At 35.3% G+C, this 21,377-nt stretch overlaps 2 protein-coding genes and 1 long non-coding RNA gene across 4 annotated transcripts; 1 reads left to right on the top strand and 2 right to left on the bottom strand.

The window, feature by feature from the left end:
• Positions 1-2,849: 2,849 nt before the first annotated feature.
• Positions 2,850-5,101, bottom strand: LOC140800991 (uncharacterized). Its single transcript, XM_073155965.1, has one exon. The coding sequence runs from the start codon at positions 5,028-5,030 to the stop codon at positions 2,982-2,984; it is 2,049 nt and encodes a 682-aa protein (XP_073012066.1). The 5' UTR covers positions 5,031-5,101; the 3' UTR covers positions 2,850-2,981.
• A 382-nt stretch (positions 5,102-5,483) lies between these two features.
• On the top strand, positions 5,484-6,009 carry LOC140800992 (uncharacterized). 2 transcript variants are annotated; one of them, XR_012111348.1, is made up of 2 exons: positions 5,484-5,521; positions 5,649-6,009. It is a non-coding gene; the product is annotated as an uncharacterized lncRNA (long non-coding RNA). The 2 variants fall into 2 exon arrangements; XR_012111349.1 differs by lacking the exon at positions 5,484-5,521 and adding an exon at positions 5,543-5,565.
• Positions 6,010-10,975: 4,966 nt separating this feature from the next.
• On the bottom strand, positions 10,976-20,100 carry LOC140801240 (ATPase GET3A). The gene is made up of 8 exons (XM_073156252.1): positions 19,632-20,100; positions 15,370-15,494; positions 14,586-14,736; positions 14,177-14,287; positions 12,881-13,019; positions 12,403-12,518; positions 12,148-12,307; positions 10,976-11,368 (listed from the first exon to the last, which is right to left on the bottom strand). The coding sequence occupies exons 1-8, from the start codon at positions 19,878-19,880 to the stop codon at positions 11,328-11,330; spliced, it is 1,092 nt and encodes a 363-aa protein (XP_073012353.1). The 5' UTR covers positions 19,881-20,100; the 3' UTR covers positions 10,976-11,327.
• Between the last annotated feature and the right edge of the window lie 1,277 nt (positions 20,101-21,377).

The raw sequence follows: 21,377 nt of genomic DNA, 5'->3' as shown, positions 1-21,377 counted from the left end.
AAATAAAAAAAATGCTCTAGCGGTAAGCCTCATGCTTGGATAGCACTACGCAAAGAACAACATGAGTCTTAAAAGATTGAGCACTCAACCAAAGAACAAACTCAAACAAGAATCCAGGCTCGTCAGTACTCAACCAAAGAACAAACTCAAACAAAAATCCAGGATCGCCGGTACAGAGTCCAATGAATTTAACAGAACACTAGACTTGCCACCATGCCCACTAATTCATGAGTTGGCCAATAAAAAATCTCATTCCTTTCTCTTTCTTCTAATTTGGTTAGAATAAATTTTTCACCAATTTAAACGACGATTTATCTAAAACGTGAGAACCTGTAGCAGTGTAGCTGCTGTGATGTACACCATCATGTTATCCATTGCGGCAAGTTGCTATAATTTTAATAGCAATTTTTTTGTTTTTTTTTAGTTTAAAGGTTTGGAGGGACTAAAATATAATGTAACATTTATATTTATTTTTTCCTTGGATTGCATTCCATTATATATAATGATACAAAGCCGATAGATGTAATATTGTTGGTTTTATTTTTTACTTATTATAAATTTTTACATAATTGCCACCAAAAAGTTTCAAAATATTATAATTGTCACTGCATTCTCTAATCATAATGTGCTCTTTTAAAAATATCATTCTATTAGTTAAATTTAACTAATTATGATTAGAACACCAACTTAGATATAAAAAGATTATTTTGCCCTTGCATAAATTATTTGAAATGGTTTAAAAACTATCCAATATTATATCTCATATCATAGTACATCAAAATATATCTTATTTTTATATGAGATAAAAAGTGTTGGTAAGTATTTTGCACTCTTAAACTTAAAAAGGAGGGTATTTTAGTTATTTCATATGTTAATTAACTTTATTAAAAACCTATTAGGATTATTCGCAATAATGGAAAAAAATATATTTTTTTAATTAAGCAAGAGATCAATAACCAAAATCTTACCTTCTTTGCCGACTTCACCTCAAAGACTGTAGACGTAACCTTTCTCATGGTTTAAAGGAGAGGCGGCGACGATATACATGCCGGCGCAGACTTCCAACACACAGTGGGTTGGAGAAGAATTTATTTGCGTGCTTGACGTGAGTAGATGTAACTTCTCGTTCTTCCGACTCAAAATCCCAGCGGCGAAGTGACAACAAAGGCGGGGAGGGTCGTGGTTTCCCTTTCTTGGGTTTTCGAGCAATGTGGAGATACTTCTCAGCCGTGATCTCGGTTTGGCTATCTATCTCCTTTCCTCTTTAATTCGATTCTTTGATTCGAGCGAGTCATGGTAGGGAATTAAGTAGTGACAAATGTTCGACAAAATGCCTCAGAGAAAACCCAACGAGGTGCAATAGGAAGGAAGGTTATTTTAAAATGGCTTATATCGTTAGACATCACAATGCATAAAAGCTGACAAAGAAGGTTTGAAGAAGAATTGACAGAACAATTAGTTCGAGTATGAGGATTATGTTGCAATTATTTTTAAGGTGGGGATAGAATTGAGGGATTGGGAAGATGAGTGCCTGTTGGGTGTACTAATCTTACGAAGGAGAGCATATTTTATCTGCATCGAGTTCATTTATTTTGTTGAATACTTCTGAGCAAGAGTATATTTGCTTGAATCAGTGTTTTAGAGCTTACTCAAAATGGCATTCCTTTGTTTATATCATAGTTAGTCAGTGGAAAAACTGTATGTATGTGTCACATATATGAGTAGAATTTGTACTTTGTTTTTGAAGTACTAGGAAATAAGTTATAAGTAGCAAGGGCAACAGCAAAAGAATGGCATGAAGTTTGTACAGAGGTTGGTAAATGTGTGAGATAAGAAATATAGATGTATATGTGAATTGATAATTGAATGATGTATAATGGACACAGGTAACACCCTGTTTGCCCGGAACATTGTAAATGATCAATAAGGAAACCCAGTACTGTTGGACGAAGACACTAAAAGGAAGAGGAGGGAGGAAAGGAGGATGATGATAATGTGAGTAGTGAAGGATGAGAGGAATTTACCAACATTTGATTTCCGACTGGAATATGGTTTGTAAATCTAAAAGGTCTGTTTAAAACATCTCACATTTAGTAAGAAGTACATAAGTATGGAAACTTAGAAGTCTTTCATAGGACATGTTAAATTTAGTAACAAGTATGCTAGAGCACCTAAGGGGGTTATCTAGAAGGAGAAGTTGCAGATGATAGATGGCGTATCACGTTTTTTGTTTATAATGAATAAATGTTTTTCATCTCAACACAAATATCTGTGAACCAAGAAATTACTCCAGTTGCTAACTATCTTTCAAGATACTACATGAAGTTATACCCCATGTTTGTGAGTATTTTATTGTTCTTTTCTGAAATTCTATCATGTCTAATGATTTCCAATTTTCTCATATGAAATTCTTTTCCTGTAATTCTGTTTTTCTTTATTTTGTAGTTTGAGCAACACCAGAAATTCAGACTATGACATAACACTTGGACAAATGTGCAGTCCTGTATCCCGATTCAAGTTCTGAGAATCACTTGGCTGTGAGTACCATTGTGGTGGTTTAGTACCATACTTGGTAGATTTTGTATTGTTCACAGCTAAATGGACCTATAAAATTTTAAAGAACTTCAGCTACCTTCTTTTTTTTGTTGATGGAAAGGCCGTAGGCGTATATTTCATTCATTCATAGAAACAACCTGATACATAAATTGAAAGGGTAAATAGGGTGATGACCCTTTGATACAAGGCCCCCACTTGGATACTACAACCAATTCTTTAGTCTCCTTGATGATGAACAACTATATTAAACAGACTAGCTTGCCAAATATTCCATTGTATCAATGTAATGACCATTGGTGTAAACAGAGCTCTTTGTTGACAAAGAATAAAGGAATGTAGTCTACAGACAAGCATTATTGAAGGGTTTACATCAATGAGAAATATGAATCATGAATCTCTCTAAGTTCGTCTCAGTTTCTTGTACTTCAAACTTCAATTATCTTCTGGTTGAGGGCCATGTATCTCCACCTCTCCTTCTCAATGAAATCTGCATCCAGGAACTTGGCAATGAAAGCCCAAAGTCTGTAGGCATCCTCAAAATTAGTTAAGAATCCAAGTGAAGCATTTACGACATTTATTCCCATCTCTATATTCTCTTTTCCTTTACTACCTGCAATGATTGCATCACTAGCCCTTCTCTCCAATACTATGTTACTCTCTTCTTCATATTTGTCTGGGAAGCAGATGTTTTTCAAGAATCCACAGCTTAGAGAAATGTTGCTCCTATCTGCAAGCTTTTGTACAAGTGAAGGCTCAACTTTCTCGCCTTTCCAGTCGAACACATTGAATGCTAATGCAGGTCCCCTATCAAATTTTACTCTTGGACCATAGATCTTAACTAAAGAATGACCACTTTCGGAGTGAGGATGTCGCAGCTTAAAGAGTGCAACATATAACCAATTAGTGATACATCGGAGTCTGCTTCCGATGAGTATCAGACCTAGATGATCTGCATGATCTAGTCCTCTGCATTCAATCTGCATACTGTTATCTGCATCCTCGACAATTTCAGGTGATGGTTCTCCTCTTTCTTCTTTGTTGTTTGTCATAGGTTCAGAAATTCCAGATGTCTCACCCTGTTCACTTCTTTGAACTTGCTTCTCTTTTGAATTCAGATGACTTTCATTTGCTGTTTGAGCAGGAGCATTAGAGAGATGGGTACTTATTGGCCCTGAGAAAGATCTTGTGGTTTCCAAATCATCTTCCACATTTTTGAACTCACAGGACCGGGATTCCAAGTCTGTACTCGAATAGTCATCTCGGAGCAGAGACAACCTTCTTGCTGGGACAATGCTCACGATCCCGATACTCCTGGCAATTGTCGACGTCTGCAAGACCTCACATCTGGATTTCTTGACGAAGAGTGCTGCAAATCCAGACGGGTTTTCCCCAAACACCTTGTAGAAATTGCAGATGATGAAGTCTGGCTGGATAAGGGAGAGTCCAAAGGTGTCTACGTCCTTTGGCCCCAGTGCGCATGCATCAAGCATGATATGCCAACCATTTTCTTGAGCTAAGCTCATCCACAAGTAAGGATATCTCGCTCCTGTCATCCTGGATTGAAGCGGAAAGACAAAAAGTCCATTCCGCTTCTTCTTTCTCTTAATCAATTTCTCCCTCAATTTAGCAGAGTAAATCCTCAAGCTTGGCCATGTAAAATTGGCAGACATGACTTTTGCCCCTCTCCTCTGGGCGCTTTCCGCCATAGCCGTTGCCGCTTCGCTCTCGTAGTCGTACACAGTCAACAGCCTCTTGTTAGAATGGAACGGATAAGTTTCTGCCAGCAACCTGAATGCAGTAGTCCTATTGGCAGTACACACCATGTTGTATTCCTCGTACGAGATGTTGAGTGATCCCATAATTCTCTTCTTGATTGCCGATTCAAGAGCTGTCTCTCGACTCCCACGTTGCATGTGAGATTTCAAGCTCTCTGACTTATAGGAGATGCTGAAGAAAGGAGGCTGCAAGAGCGAGGATGGTGGAGGGGCGGATGATGTCGATGCTACGGAGGAGGTCATCTGTGCATGGGAGAAAAGGCTGAAGCCAGCGTAGTCGAGGCAGACGTGATTCAAGAGGTGTTGATACTCGCTGCTCCTGATGCGCTCCGCTTGTTCCGTGTTGCCGTACTGCGGAAAAGCCGCTGCAAAGCTTGAGAATGCATCTGGTAGGGACGGGAGGGACTCGTGGTTGGTGAAGAAGATGTTGGGGAGGATTGAAGAAGTGGTGGATTTGGTGAAATTTGAACGTGAAATCATGGTGGTGGTGGCAAGAACTCTGGTGCTTCTACCCGTTGGATTGTTCAATTCTATCGGGCTAAGGAAATTCGCCGGGCAGCAGCCCGGGGCACATCCATGGGAGGAATCCCTCACGCAGGTCGATAGCATTTCAGCCTTGTTACTTGCTTCTTGCTCCTCCTTGCTTCTTCCACTCTCTCTTGGTGGCCTTCTGAGGTACTTGTTGATGAACAAAAGCATTGTGCTTCATGGGTTGGTATAGTGGCTGTTGCTGAGAGGAGGCTGTCATTTGAACAGGTCAGTTCACTAAATTGGCCACATGTTTCCTAATTATATATTGCTAAGCAGGCCCCTGGGCTTTCTTGGTCAATGACCCTGGGTCAATAAGCTGCTAATGCCTTCTTTACCATAAATTCTATTCTTTTACAGTAGTTTACCAGCATGTTAATAATCTTGGATATGCTAACAAATCCTCGATTGGGGTCAATAATCTTGGTTTTTCCAATCGATTTTGCAATCGGGTAAGTAGTTAAAAAAAAAAGAATAAAAAAATGTAGTTGTCGACGCAACGATACAACTGATAGAGAACGAAAGGGTCATTGTTAGCGTCGGCAGCATGCTGGCCCAGCTATGATGGCTTGATGTGCCATAGCCTTCACCCTTGTTGTTAATCTAATGTAGCTTAAATTGAAAAATAGCAACTAGCTTATCGGATGATCTTCTTCTGTAGTGTAATCATTTGTTTATGTCATCTGTAACACTGGTTTAGTGCATGGTGTGGTTTTAATTCAGAGAAATACCATTTGGTTTGCAACCCTCTGATGCTCTCTCTTTTTCTTTTTCTTTTTTTCTTTTTAGTTGCTTGGCTGCAGACAGGGAGCTGCAGAAGTTGTATGGCCTGAGCTCAGAATAGGTGAGTGAGTTACTTTGCTCGATTTGTGAATTCCATTATCATTTTGTACATTCTTAGCCTTTGATGCTAGCTTTTCATAGAGGGAGGGATACATGGGAACATTTGCTTGACATGAGCAAGTCAACGTTTTGGGCGTTGGAATGGAATGCACTGCCTAAGATTCTTGTGAGATAATGGGGTCGTGCCCACTTCTGCAAGTAATCCTTGTGACCACTTTATGTGATAGATTTTACATAATTGGTGGGGTTACATTTGGAAACAAATAAAAATATCTAGGAATTCCTGTTGCTTCTTCTATTCTATTTATATCCATTTCTTTTCCTAGAAAGTGGTTTGTATGACATCCCAATTTGTTTTAACAACCAAGAATTTCAAAAATAAATAAATAAGAAATTAGAGATAATTATTTAGATAATGACAAATTTAGTTTTAACCTTTATATTTTGGGAATTTAGATTAAATCAAATTAATATTTTTTTATTAAGTATATCTTTAAGTAAGAAAATAGATTAGAATTCTTATCCTAGTAGGACTCTTATATCTTTGATCCATCTTAGAGAAAAAAAAACCTAAAAGAAAGTTTTTGGGCGGCACTGTTATAGTACTATCGAAAAAATTAGGTTTTATGAGCGATACTATAGCAATGTTACAGTAAGGAGATGTGAATGTTGTCATCTCTTGTTTCATCATCTAAATTTATTTTTGTTATATACTTTTCTTGTCGAAGCTACCATTGTCAAAGTTGATCATCGAGGAGTCAACTGGGATAAGCAAATAGCACTAAAGAAATCGTATATGAAGAGTTTTTACTTACATAATTATTATCTCGTATTTCATACTATAATTCTTTTGTATTATTATTCACATAGTATTACACTCCGTGCATTATTATCTTTTTATATTGTATTTCGTGTCATACTCTACTTCATGTAATACTTTAGTTCATGAAATGTGATCTTCATGTAAATAGTAAAATATTGGCTACGGGTCTATAGGACTTTGAGAACAGACACATGCTAGATATTATGTTTCACTGTGGTGCCTCGTCTACCTTGAAGACCAAGGTACAGGCATATTCTTGATCAGTGCATAACTCATTTGGGTAACTCTGGCACGGTTAAAAAAAATAGTTCAAGGGATAGATTCATTCCTGATCAGTACATGATCAGTTATGTGACTTTGATGCAATTAGAGAACAATCTCATGCTAGATTAGAAATTTTCATGAGGTGACTCTAATATTTTTAGTAAAAAAAATATGTTGCGTTTATTACATAGTGACACCTTCTGGTGACTCTAATCGGATCATCGACTTGAGAGTCATCTCAAGATGATTTTTAGTTGGTGTGAATTCACAGGTACAATCCCAAATTGAGTTGGTAATATTAATATTAAGAAAACTTGCAGAATGAATTGAGCATGTTACTAACTTATTAATCGTACTATTATTACTTGTGCTTACTATCCATATTATGAGCATGCTGACTATTGTTATTAGTTATTGAGCTTTGATTAAAATATTATATTGGATAAAGTACGATTTTTCTAGCTTTTGAATAGATTCACTCGTTGAGCTATGATCGATTCATTCGAAGCGCGCGCCCTACACGTTTTGCTCTTAACAATCTGATTAATTCTCCAGGTGAAAAAACATTAGACATTCCATCTTCTATTGAGATAATTAGGTAAAACTTTGTGTATTTCAAATCTATTAAGATATACTACTGGTCATGATTCCTATTTTAGGCCGTGATAATTTTCATACCAAGACTAAAATCATTTTGTGAAAGTTAAGAAAAGAAACAGGAAGGTTAAAAATATTCCATAGGGAAACCTTAGATTTATTGAAGCATTTGGTTTCAATATTGAGAGGGTAATGTTTTCCACTCAACGAGTTGATTGTCTACACTTGAGTTTTAATCATTTTTTTTTATAAAAAGATTGTCTACACTTGAGTGTCTTTAAATGGACAGTCAATAAAGTTGTTTCCTGGTGGTGGCCCCTAAAAGTATATGAATCAGTTGTCTGGTCTTACACGTTATCCAGACTTATCTGTTTGGTCTCCTGTGTCTGGATAGAAACATTATAAGATAGGGAAATCTATATTTAACATCTTATATATTTCACGTATATTTTTAATATTGAATTGCATCTTATAGTTTGTAAGATATTTACAGAACACGCTCTGTTGGGTTTATTAATTAAAGCTAATTAAATCACTATGTTAAACTAACTGCTCTAAATTGCAATCCACCTTTAAGTTTGGTTTTTTCTATCTCCTTTCTAGGAGAAGACTGGATTGCTGAGGAGAGGTTGAGGGCGAGCTCCTCTCTTCCATTTTCATCATGTTGTGTCCCTCTTCTAGCTATGAGATTTGTGGCCAAAGAAGAACATATAGTTGTGCTCTAGAAGAATGATGAAGAACTTTGATGAATATTTCTGCCATCTGCCATGTTATTATTGACCTAACTTGGAGTGTGTGTGTGTGTGATTTATAAATGTTAAAAACATTAAAAAAAAAGGTGGGATGCTAAACATAAAAATTTCCCTGTAAGATATTTCTTTCTCTTGCATACTCTTTAACATTTTCATTGATTATATTCATATTTGCTGGTCTTAAAGATAGAATTGGAATTTCTATGACATTTGTAACTTGGAAATTAGGTGAAGAACCCAAGTAGGCAAATGCCAACCCAAACAGTTTTGAAAGATCTCAAGAATTCTTGGTGTTAGCAGGCAAACTTATCAAGAGTTTGTTATAAATTCATCTTATGGTTTTCAAGTTGGACTTGCCTTCTTCCTTTGGTATACACATTATTATGAGGCAGTTCATGTAGGATAAGTAAATTTATAGGTAGGCATTTAAATCACCAAGCCAATGGCATAGCCATTAAGTCTAAAGATGTCTTCATCACTCCATGATTCTTGACCAGGAAAATATTTTTGTTGGCTAATTTGAAAATTTATGTACATGTTATTTTCAACTTTGTATGCCTGTCTCAAGCCCAGATAAAGAAGGGAAGGTTGCAGACTTACAAAAGATAGCTTGACAGATAGTGGAAAACTATTATAGAAATAGATCTAATTATAGAGAGAGGAATGGAGAAAGAAAGATCTATCAATATAGCCGACCTCAAATAGTCGAGACTTTGTCAAGAAAACTATAGAAAATAGATCCTAATCATAGAGAGAGCAATGGGGAAAGAAAGATCTATCAGTATAGCCGACCTCAAATAGTGGTTATTATTGTAGATGAAGAACGCGTTGCATTTGTGGTCCAGTTTGGATGTTTTCAATAGAATGGGTTAAATTTAGATGAAATACTAAGCTGGAAGAAGGTATGAATGCTCTATGCCCAATTTGTGGACCTGGGTCACAGAGACTAACAAGTATAACTTCTTTGATTGCAACGTTGTGCAGGAAACTTGTGGATTTTGTAAGTGGGAAAAGTGATTCATGAGACTTTCTTTGTCAACTTTTGTGAATTCCAGGTGACTCTCTTCCCTCACCTCGGTCTCGCCGGCCAAAATTAACTCCGATGGCTCCTTTAGACGACCTTTTATTGCATTGTTTTTAATGTCTAATAAATTACTTTTGAGAAGATACAGTTTTGATGTGAGACATTCTATTTAAATGAATTTATTTATGGAGTATATATATATATATATATATATATATATATATATATATATATGTATGTATGTATATCTAAACCTTGTTGAAGAACAATAAGCTGTATTACTCCAGCTATAGGCATAGAATATTTATGAAGGAAAAAAAGAGAGGGTATATGATAGTTTATCTTCTTGTGGTTTGACATGGTTTTAACTTTTATCATTATGCTTTTTAAACTTGAACACTTATTAATTTTCTTATGTTCTACACCAAATTATAACTTTTAGTTGGTCAATTACAGTGATGTGAAATTTAATTAACCCTACAAAAGATACAGAATGATATGAAGATGGTAGGAGTGGTCCCACTGAAGCACATTGAATTATGGCATTTTCACAGTCAGTTTTGGTTGGAAAGTTTAGTGGTTGCAACTTGAGTTTAAAATACATGAAAATAAGTTGAGATCGGCCAAATTATAAAATGGTATATTTTAATTTGCCCTGAAGAAAGACTAGCATTCTAAACTTTATTTAGAACCTTGAAACTTTTGGCAATTAGTATACCCGAGTAAAATTTTTCTTCTTTAATAGCTTAAGCTTTTAGAGTAATTGACGAATTAATATCAGTATCAAAGCCAAAAATTATGAATTTCACCTCCGAATAGCTAAGAGATGTGCATCTTCTTTACCAAGTGTTGACTCCCAAAGTATGAGTCTTCGATCAAACTAATCCTGTTCCAATTTACTTTTACCAAAGTAGACTGCCCTTCAAACTTATTACTAAATGTGGTCTAATTTTCTGTAATTCTAATAAAAACGCTGAACTTGTTAGCCTTTTATCTCTAAGTAAAAATACTAATTAGTTCAGCATTTTGGTCTTGTCCTAAAACGCTGATTAGTTTAGCGATTTATGTATATAAATTTTTTTAACTTAATCTTTCAGCAGTTAAAGAAAAAAATTATCTAAAAATAAAATTGCTGAACTGATTAATGTTTTTAAAAATACTAATTAGTTTAACATTTTTACTAGGGCTACAATAAATTAAACCTTATTTGATAATAAGTTTGAGAGAGTTTATTTCAGAAAAAAAAAAAGTGTGGATCAAGTTGGAGACCCTGTAGGAAAAACATAGAATGAACTGACAAGTAAAAAAAATAAAAATAAAGGGGAGAGGGGGGGGGAGGACAAAAGATAAAAGAAGTTTTAATTATTTTATAATTAGATTTATTCCACATCGTGAACGGAGTCAAAGCTTTTTTTAGAACGCGAGAATGATTGATGAATAAGTTGTCACACGTCGCAGATATAACACTATTTAATTTAAATAATAATTACTACCTTCTCATATGTTATATTTTAAATTTGATATAAAATATTTTACTTGCACATTTATAAGAAGTTTTTGACCAAACTTACCCTGTTCTAAATTTTATTTATTAATATAGACTTTTTTTTCTCAAACTTATTACTAAAAAGAGGTCTACTATACTATAGCCATATAAAAAATGATGAACTCGCAGGAGTTTTACCTTAGGATAAAGCGCTACTTTAACTTAAGTAATTGAAACAATAACTTAAACAGATTATTATAAATAAAACACTAAATATTTCAGCATTTTATAATAACATAAAAACATAAAATACTTATGAGATTGACATTTTAGATATTACTACAGTAATTTTTTTTATATTTTAAACTTTTGGTTATAAGTTTGAGAGACAATCAACTTTTGATAAATAAAAATTAAAATATGGCTAGTAGTTTGGTGCCAATGCCTATTTGGTGTCCATGATGAGACACTTGATTTAATTCCAAGGACAATAGTAGAATTGACATGAACAATAATTCAAAGTTGCTGAGGCAGGGATTTGCTCACAGAAGGAGAGCTGTCCATTTTCCTTGTCTTGTAGAGAAATTATTTTTGTCATTGATAGAGCCAAACGAATGCTCTACAAGTTTCTTGGGTCCATATATTCGTCTGTATTGTTTCTTTATGTCACTCTCATGTTTCAACCATCACCAGGAATTGATCCTTGATTGCAGGAAAAGCCTGTGGAAAAGAAGAACAAGAAATTGCTAGTTGACAAATGCCAGATCAAGATATGGAGCTTGACAAAATATCAAACTTAGGTAATATGACTGACTATATACAAGGTCTCAAATATAGAGCAAAATGTCATAGGTTTATCCAACAACATGGTAGAAATAAGGAGTTGATTATGTAATGCTGACGATGGGGCTAATGAACGAAGTATATAACACACCAACTCATGAAACATTAGGCTGGCTAAGAAGTTCACAAAAGAAGAAAAACCAAATTAGGTACGAGATATACAAGTCTAGACTCTTAAGCTACAAGCTTCCTTCCACTGGATGAGTTTGTGACCAAAATCCCTCAAGTAAATATGAGATTGAGTACAAATCTTTCTACGAATCATATTTGAAGTTGCAACAGTACAAAATCTATTGTTGCATGGATTGACAAATTTCAGAAAGTCTTCTTCCAATCTAACAGTGATCTGATAGTATTTTACATAGTAAAGTAAGATAAACCAAAAAAAAAATCTAGTGTCTGCATTGCCGCCAGATGTCTGCTCATGAATCAAAATCATCAAAATAACACACCAGATACAGGGCTGCCTATATCATCAGCACCATCTCCTATTTTATTAAGACAATTGCTACAACAAAATAAAGCACTTGATTGATATTAAGGGAAATAAATAGGATGGATGAAAAGATTGACACGGTCAACTCTCACACAATAGCCTAAAGATCAGTGAATTTCTTTCTGACTAATTAGGGAAGTGGATTATGCTTTCTGCTTGCCTTTCTTCAGCTTCTCTAATTCGGATTCTGATTCTTCCAGTTGTGACCTCAACACGGATATTCTTTGTTCCAGCTCCTCTACAGTGCCCCTAATTAGAGAAGGTTTGTATGGTGTGAGAAAGTGTTGGGAGAACTTTCTCAAAGCTTGGACTCCACATACCTGCAACAACCAAAATTCCATCAAGAGTGGTAAACACCCGACAGGAACCGAAAATAAACGTCTGGAGAAACTTTCAGGAAAGCAGATATTGCTACCTCTTCTGGAAGCAAGGGTAACTTGGTGATATTAAAATCATCATACAGCATGTAGAACTGATCGATATATTTCTGCTGCATCTTGATTCGTGCTTTTAGCAGCTTGGATTCAGGAGCTGCGAAAATGAAACATGAGCAAATGAATCTAGATAAATGGGCATATAGAGAAGCTTGAAAGGACAGGTGTGTATGGCGTGTCAAAAGGATAGGACGCTCTCCAGCCAGATTAAGCTGAGAGTTCAAACTTTAAACCTCAGGCCTGAGCCCAGATGTGGACCTAGGCTGTAATTTTTGGGCCTGCCTAAAGTTTCAGTTCAATTTTTTCCCAAAATTCAGACATGGTCTTGCACAGGACAAGACTCCTATATTTTGGATTGGGCAGGGGTGGGACTGTAGAAAGCTGAGAGTTTGGCCTGCTCACCTCTGGATGGACTGTAATTAGTTAATTTCAGAGAATAGATCTAGAAGAGCTATGTACCTTCCTCATCAAAAAGGACTTGATTAATGATGATATTGTGTGCGTCTATCTCAAACTTCGCTAGTTCTTGCACCAGTCTCTCAGTTTCATAAAGTGAAAGAAATTCTGGAATGCAAACACATACAAAGGTCGTCAAGTCCTGTCAACAAAATTGTGACCATGTCAAGAGAGACATCTTAACTTTTCAAAGCATACAAATCAAGAGAAAAACATTAGATTCAAAATTACATGATTAGGACAAAACCAACATGACATATAACAACCGTAAGAATGACTCAACTAATGTACTAGTCAATATACGATATATTAAACTCTGATACAAAAAAGGTAAAATATGGATGCACAATAATGATAACTTGCACACAAGAGGCCAGAAAAATTTGATGACTCATTAGCTGTTCAGAAGTTTCTCATGGAAGTCAATGGCAGAGTTGCAGAAGCTCCACTATGAAGTTGATGATTCCATTTTACATGCATAGAAGCATAGTTTGGCCCTAGATGCTGGTGCATAAAGCCTTTGCTCCTTATCGTCTACAAACAAACCCCATGATGAAAATCATCTAGTGCGGTGAACACTTCAAACTCTATCCCTCCCCTCCTCTCTCCCTCATGTGTCCTTGGAAACCCCATTATTAATCCAATGTTCACAAATCTACTATTGAAATGTTTAAAATATCATATGTGCCCTTAAAAAAACCAGGACTTTTTCATAAATTGATATTAAAAGGCTGTAGATATCACTTTTGCCAATCATTATATTTGTAAAGATATCATATGTTTCACTCAAAATTAGGTAGCCATCAAAAAATGCCACCCAAAGTTACAAAATATAGCATTTTACCTACACAGAATATATAACCTTTTTTTCATATAACTACTGACATACTATTTTATCGTAAGAAGTCTATTTTAAAATCCATTTTTTCATGTATAGACTAAAATGCCATTCAGGTGGTTATCTTGAAAAGGTAAGAAGAGGAACAGAAAAGAAAGACATTTAATCAAAAGAAAAGACTATACTAGGAACATTCCTAATGGACTAACTCAAGGTGATGCTGTAGGAGACAAATAAAAATCCTGAACAATGGTAGTAATATTATGAAGTCCAAACTCCAAATGATTTACAACCATCCTAGCGTATAACTCTCAAATGACAATCCTCAAATAAATAACTAGGTGCACATATCGATCAACCATAATAGATAACAGCAGTAAATATTTCTAACAAATGAGTCACTAAACAGAGACTAAAGGCCTGTTGAAGAATTGAAGTATCTGGAAGGTTTGTAATCTTACTGGATCTTTGAATTGCCTGTTCACTTGTTCAATGACATCCTTCATCCCCTCCAGTTTTCCAAGCATTGCATCCTCACTAAATTCATCACCAAGACCAAATAGACGAGTAGCCTGTCAAAATTAATAGCATGTCACTTGCCACCAAATTGCTGGTTGAACAGATAATTATAGAAAATGAAAACATATTAGCTTAATTTACAGGCACAACTATAACACACTAGCAGAAGTATACTAGTATAGGCATGGGCACAAATAGAATATTTGTGCTAATGGTATTGTAGCATTGAGATCTTCATGATGATGAACTAGAGAGATGATAACATATATCATACTCATATAAACTAAGATTAACATAACGGAAAAACCAGAATTGAACTATTTCTACAGGTTTCCAAGGCGTATGCATTACCTGAGTCAAAAGGCCACCAAATTTGCTTTTCAAGGTCATCACCTTTTCCAGACCTTTCTCCAAGGTTGATGGGAACTGCAACAAACGTAATGTGTGGCCCGTTGGAGCAGTATCAAACACTATAACTGAATAATCCATTGTTTGAACTAATCTGTAATACAAAAACATTTCTTTATACATCTTATCTTCAGAAGTACTATCAGGAAAAGAAAAAAGACACAGGTGACTATAAGAAAGCAGAAACCTATCTTGATCTAGTCTATCCTTGTACAACCCAAACTTTCATCCTATAAATGATCGAACCAACATTATTGAACTCATTGAAATGTGGATTATGCAAGTCCCAAACACATTAAAACCAAATGTACTAGAATTTAAGGTGGATAAGAGAAAAAAAATACCGTCCAGTAAGACCATAATATAATCAAGAAAGAAGAAAAACAATTGGCTCATTTCTAGCTAAATTTCAGCTATTAAACTTTACAATTGTTTTCTTTATATTTTTCTGAATAACTTTTTTATGCAAAATCTGGTATGCACCTGCATATAGCATATGCATTATGCAATATCTTAACTGCATATAGTGGCCAACTTTAGAACACTCCACTTATAATGAACTCAACCATAGGGACCCTGATTCCTAAACCTCATTTATTCATCAGAAAGATATATATCATTGCTGGAACAACATGTGAAATTACACAAGATTAAATGTTTCTCTTACCATCCATGGATGGAAAGAATGACCGAGGTACACTATCATGCAAGGAGAAAGAGAACTCACTTTAACATTTCAGCAAAACTCATAGCCTCGTCAACTCCAGGGATTGCATTTGTTAACTCCGAAAGAAAGCTATCAATCCCCTCGTCATTTGTTAACTCATCATTTTCTACCTTAGGATCCACTTCCTGCAAAGAAGATACAAAAGACAAAATGGATAGTTGATTATAAAAGTAATCAATTCAAAGAAAGAAAACATGAAAGAATCAGAAGGTATCTTATAACCTAATCGTAGAAGAAACTGCTGCCAGCAAAATGCCTTGATTGATATATGAGTTAAAGAAAGTACCACAAGAAAACCAGTAACTTTTGGGACAGAAATAACTTGCAAAACTAATAAGTGAAAAATATGCCATCAAATAAGATTTTTGATATTTGGGGCTGCAATGAGGCAGTCAAGCTAGGCCATAGCTTTAGGCCTATCATAGAAACTAAGGCCAAGGCCACAGCCTAAAAGCATGCTCTTACATAGCCTGATCAAGCCATGTTGGTGCCCTTCTTGAGCTCAGTTCATTTTTTTATGGCCCAAAACCTTGAGCTCGCCTGAGCAAACTCAGAGTTCAAGGATTTTGCCGGACATTGTGTGAAGAGACTGAAAAATGTGGCTCAGGCCCAGCCTTTTCGTCTTATCTTGATCAATCTACTTAGACTATCATACACATTTATATCATTAGTTGTGAAAAACAGGTCTCATGAAGCATGGAACAGCAATGGCTATTTGACCAGATATTCCTAGGTCCACTGGTAAATTATACACAAATATGCATACGTATGAATGTGATCAATAAAAAGTACATACACATATGACGAAGGAACCTATGATAAAACATCACGTATGAGTCAAGGATTTGATTGGGCCTTGTTGTTGAGCTAGATTTTTATCTTGGATATTATCTTTTTCTTTCAAAATTATATAACCCAAAGCAAGGATGACCGTACCAATGGTGGCAAAATACTTGGCATGGGGTGTGCCAGTGACACGGCCCTATGCTGAGCCGTGCCAACCGACACAGGTGCGTACCAGTCGCGTGTTGACTTGTGCCAATGTGGAGCCTATTTTTTTAATATTTCTTATTTCCATCGATCATCATCAAACAACTTTAGAGTTATTTTTTTGCTGGCAAATGAAGTCATCATTATCATCAATATGATAAAAGATTATTAACAGTATTTAATGCAACATTTTCGTGTTACTCGTGTCGGCAAATGAAATCTTTGATTCTCCCCTTCATTCTATATTTAACTAGATATTAATTTTAATTATTAAACTATTATCACTTAAAATTATGTGTTCAATTATATTATAAAGCATTCAATCATATTATGAAGTGTTCAATCATTAATATAAGTTTTCATGAATGTATCCAATTATATTGCGTGTTGAATAATATTTATATTTGACTATTGCTATATTTTTTATAAAATAGGTCATTTACAAAAATAATCTAAAGATAAAATATTGTACGTAGGTTTTAATACATATATTCAAGCCAAAAATCAAAGATTGACGTGCCAAAGACCTAAAAACATCTTTAAATATTCTAATTCTTTTATTAAAAATATGGTAAATGAATGCCAGTGGCACGTAAAGGCGTGTCGAGGGAGTGCCTTCAGCATAACCATCGTTAATCCAAAGTCCCTTATATGTTTCATTAGATATACAAGTTGAAGACCTCTAATACTTTGGCTTCTCTACATGATCCAATGCAAGGTTTTATAAAGATTGTAGGCAGTAGACGGACAAACAAAAGACCATAGCCTTAAGAGCTAGGTGGGTGCCTAGAATTCAAGACGGTTAAAAAGTAAACAAATAAAATAAATAATAGTTAGAGAAGAAGTTAAAATTAATACCTACAATCTAAACAATATACTAATGTATCCTTGTTAAAAACTATAGTAAGCTATTAGGATCCATTGATTCATCAATATGTACAATGATTTTGGTTTTTAGAATCAATCTACATACTAAAATATGATACGAGATGCTAAGATAGTCATCTAGATGGGACTTAAATGAAGCATAGTTTTATTCTATCTAAGATAGGAGCCTAGACATTACGCAGATTTTTTTAAATCATTAATCCAACGCGATTCTTCAATTAATACGACACATCAGTTATTTTTCTCTTAAGTCGCCAAAATTAGACAAGGATATACAGCTTGACGCAGATAACTAAGTTAATTACAAGGTAACACCGTAACATGTCTTGCATAGGCAAGATCTCATCCTTCTACGGTGATTCAAAAGAGTGAAAACCAATTAAAATATTATGAATGTTTTCAAACAAATCGCCATTTGAATCGCCTTGGTTCCCACCTTAAGTGAAACCTATCTAGGACCGCTTAGGTGCTACACAATTTATAAAATGTTCAATTCTTTCGTTTGCTATATTCTTAATGAAAACATAATTCTTTACCTTTTAAATTTCATGGATTAATTTAAATGTTTCATTCATACATTATATTCCAAAATTTTTAATTCTCCTTACCTTCTTTGAAATTTTACACACAAACCTAGTCATTCTCCCTATCATATTTTAAAATCTTGACACGTTTGGATGGAGAGAATAGGAGAGGAGAGAAGAGAAGAGAAAGTCAAGAGATAAATAATTTTATCTCATTTGGATTGAATTTTTTTGGGGAGAAAAAAGAGCCACGCACTTTTTACCTCTCCAAAAGTGGAGAGAAAGAAGGAGAAAGGAAGAGAACAGAAAACTTGTACTCATTTTATATTTCAAATATGCCCCTATTCTACTATTCACTTTAATAACATAAGGCATGAGATATTCACCTATACGAAATTGTCATATTGGATTAGGTTAACATATGATTTGATTTGATTTAATTGATCTTGATACCAAATTGTATGAGTGTTTTGTCATGTTGAGCACCAAGAAATCAAATTTCAACCCTATGATTTGATTTGATTAACATATGATTTGATTTGATTAACTGTAATTTGCTTGCTATTTTTTTTCTTTCTTATAGAAAAATCTTGCAGCAAAACAAAGGATGGTTAAGAATTAATCATTATAATAAATTGTTGCAGTTGTTTGCAAAAGATAGGCCTACAGGTTTGGGTGCTGAAACTCCAAAAGAGAAAGCACAACAATAGATTCAATTAGAAAGCTTTAAATATGTATATTGATAACATTGATTAGACTGTAAAGGAAAATGAAGTAATATTGGAACTATTCAGTAATATGACTAATGATTCTCTTTTCATAGCAAATAATCCTGAATTAAATGTTCAAGGATCTTTTCAAGCTACATTATCCTCAAAGGGAAAGAAAAGAAGAGCTCCAAGAGAAAAGGAAGTGAAAGAATATGAAGTTATAAAGGAAGCAATTCGTGACGTTGCTTTGACAATCAGAGAAGGAAATGATATTATTGCAAAAGGGCAACCACATATTTATACAATTTTTAATGAGCTGATTAAAATTGGAGTCGATTATCATATACATTTCACTATTTCAGGGCTTACACATTTCTTATAATAAATTCCTATACAAATCCAAACATCTTTTGGATGCCCAACTGAAGAACAAAAAGAGTTCTTACAATAGATGATGCATGATGATTAAATTATTAAATAACAATAGTTTATATTCCTTTTATTTATTTAAAGAGTAATCTTATGAATATTATAGTTAATGGTAAATTATTTTAATGATTAAATAGTAGATGACAGGTATAATAGTAAACATGTTCTTCTCTCTTCACTTGATTACAACCAAACAAAATGAGAAAAAAATATTTTCTCTTCTTTTATTTTCTTTTCTCTCCTTTTCTAGTCTCTTCTCTCCTATTCTCTCCGTCCAAACAGCGTGTGAATCTGGCGCATGCGTTCTAAAATTTAATAGCCATGATATCTAATGCAAGTATAAATCATATATTCATATCTTTCACATATTGTTTCTACAGTAAAACCATAATTAAAGTAACTTAACTTATATCCCCTTTTCTTTAAGAATTTGCCATGCATGTTCTTTCATTTTCAATTCCACCTGCGTTCTCAAGAATTTGAAACATACTAAGACCAATAAAACCATAAAACTAAAAATTCACTTAATCTCCTCCAGAGGCATCAACTGACATGCAAATCATCAACCGTATCAGCAAAAAGAAACCATGAGATCAAAGGAGCATCATTCTCCATGAACAAATTCCGGAACCAGAAACCCAATCCGAACCAACCCGTGTAAGACGAAAAATTAAACAAGACAGCACTGATAGCGTAATGGATCGAATCGAACTTAGCGTACCATAGCGAAGAGATTGGTGAAGCCATTAACCAAAGTGGGGATCTTGGTAAACCGTTGCTGGAATGCGTCGCTAAGGTTGTGAGCGGGGTCAGTGGAGATGACGAGCACGGATTGCCGCACCTCCGCGAGAAGAATCGATATTATGGAGCTGCACGTCGTCTTCCCCACTCCTCCTTTCCCACCCACGAAGACCCACTTCAGCGTCTCCTGCTCCAGTACGTTGCGCACCGATCCTTCCGGCACCTCCATCGCCCCGGCGGATTCGATCAAAGGTATAGCCTTGATCTCTCCGTCCCTTCTCTTCTCTCCTCCTCTTCTTGGATCCAAATATTAAATTGGATTTCCGTTCGCCTTTTCTCTCTCTTCCTTTTAAGGGGAAGCACGCAAACTGTTCGACGAATGTCCCCTATATCGGAGCGTCGTGGCTCGTGGATAACCTCCAAGCCAAGCTAGGAATCGTCGGTTTTGCGAGATCTCAATTCTCACGTAGAGCCTTTTAACTCAATAATTATCGTGGTTTAGGGCGGTTACGCTTTTCTATTGGGTTCATCTAATGGGCTGGGTGGGGCGAGAACCCTCGACACAAGCCAAAGCCGATTAGGTATCAGGCCACAGACAACTACGCTTAGTATAGATGCACCACCATCTTGAACATTGATTATGATGATAATACTTATGAGATGGAAAGAAAAACTACCTAATCAGCTGGCCTAGGGTTTTTATCCTTCTTCCTAACATTTAGCATTCTCCTCGCATGCAGTCGCCGTCGCCCAGGGCTTCGACTTTCCTGATAAAGTAACGAACACGCGGCCTATGTATAGCTTTGTTCTATGATGAAAGGGTGATTAACCTAGCTTGACGAATAATTTATAACTATTATTTTACTTCTAGATTAGACATCAATTAATTACACATCACCTCAGCTACAGTTGATATTCCTTCTCTCCTTCATATCTCTCTTCTCTCAAAATACAATAATCTGCACTGTCACGCACTATATGGTTATATGTTTGTACTGTCACACACTATATGGTTATATGTTTGTACTGTCACACACTATATGATTATATATCTATACTACTACGCACTACATGGTTATATATGTCCCAACTAACATATATGTATAAATTCGTATTTGTCATAGTATGGATATATAGAACATTTTAAGTTTGCATTTATAATAAAAATACTATAATTTCAAAATTATATATTATTACTACTACTTTACATCCGAACAAAGTATTTTCATCATTAAATATCACCAATTTCCAATACAAATTTACTATTTACTAATATTTTAGTATCAACTTTATGTTACGCAAATGTAATTCTTATTCCTTATATTAGTATTCAGCTAAACAATAAAATAGGTTATATTGTAGGGCCGTCAAAATAAATGAGCGGCTTGGGCTTGGCTCGGGTTCAACTCGACTAAGCTAGAAAATAATTTTGACCCGAGCCTGAGCTAGAGCCGACTCGCTCAAGCTTGGCTCGATAGGCTTGATATAAAAGAGATTTTGCAAGTCAAACCCTAAGTCTGCCTTAATTCCCATCCCAAATCCTATAGTCGCTCAAAGCCTCAAACCCCAAGCCCCGTCGCCTCGTCCTTCTCCACCACAGCCCACCTCCTTCTCACTCTTTCGATAAGGCATCTCCTCCTCAAGCCACGGCCCTATGCTCGTCTTCCTCCTCAAGGTGTTGCCTCATCCTCCTCCTTCTCCTTTGCTAAGTCCCATCGCCTCGTCC

Source organism: Typha latifolia, chromosome 14 (genome assembly GCF_019914945.1).
Source record: "Typha latifolia isolate L0001 chromosome 14, TyphaL0001v2, whole genome shotgun sequence".
Taxonomy (NCBI): Eukaryota; Viridiplantae; Streptophyta; class Magnoliopsida; order Poales; family Typhaceae; genus Typha; species Typha latifolia.
Note: the sequence above shows the minus strand (reverse complement) of the source record. Positions and strands in the feature narration are given on the sequence as shown.

Excerpts from the sequence above, each read along its gene's own strand:
- LOC140800991 (XM_073155965.1), bottom strand. The coding sequence starts at position 5,030 with ATGCTTTTGTTCATCAACAAGTACCTCAGAAGGCCACCAAGAGAGAGT.
- LOC140801240 (XM_073156252.1), bottom strand. The coding sequence starts at position 19,880 with ATGGAGGTGCCGGAAGGATCGGTGCGCAACGTACTGGAGCAGGAGACG. Across the intron at positions 13,020-14,176 it reads ACAGGCAATTCAAAGATCCA|GACTTGACGACCTTTGTATG; the intron begins GTAAGATTACAA and ends TTTTGTTGACAG. Across the intron at positions 12,308-12,402 it reads TACCCTTGCTTCCAGAAGAG|GTATGTGGAGTCCAAGCTTT; the intron begins GTAGCAATATCT and ends TGGTTGTTGCAG.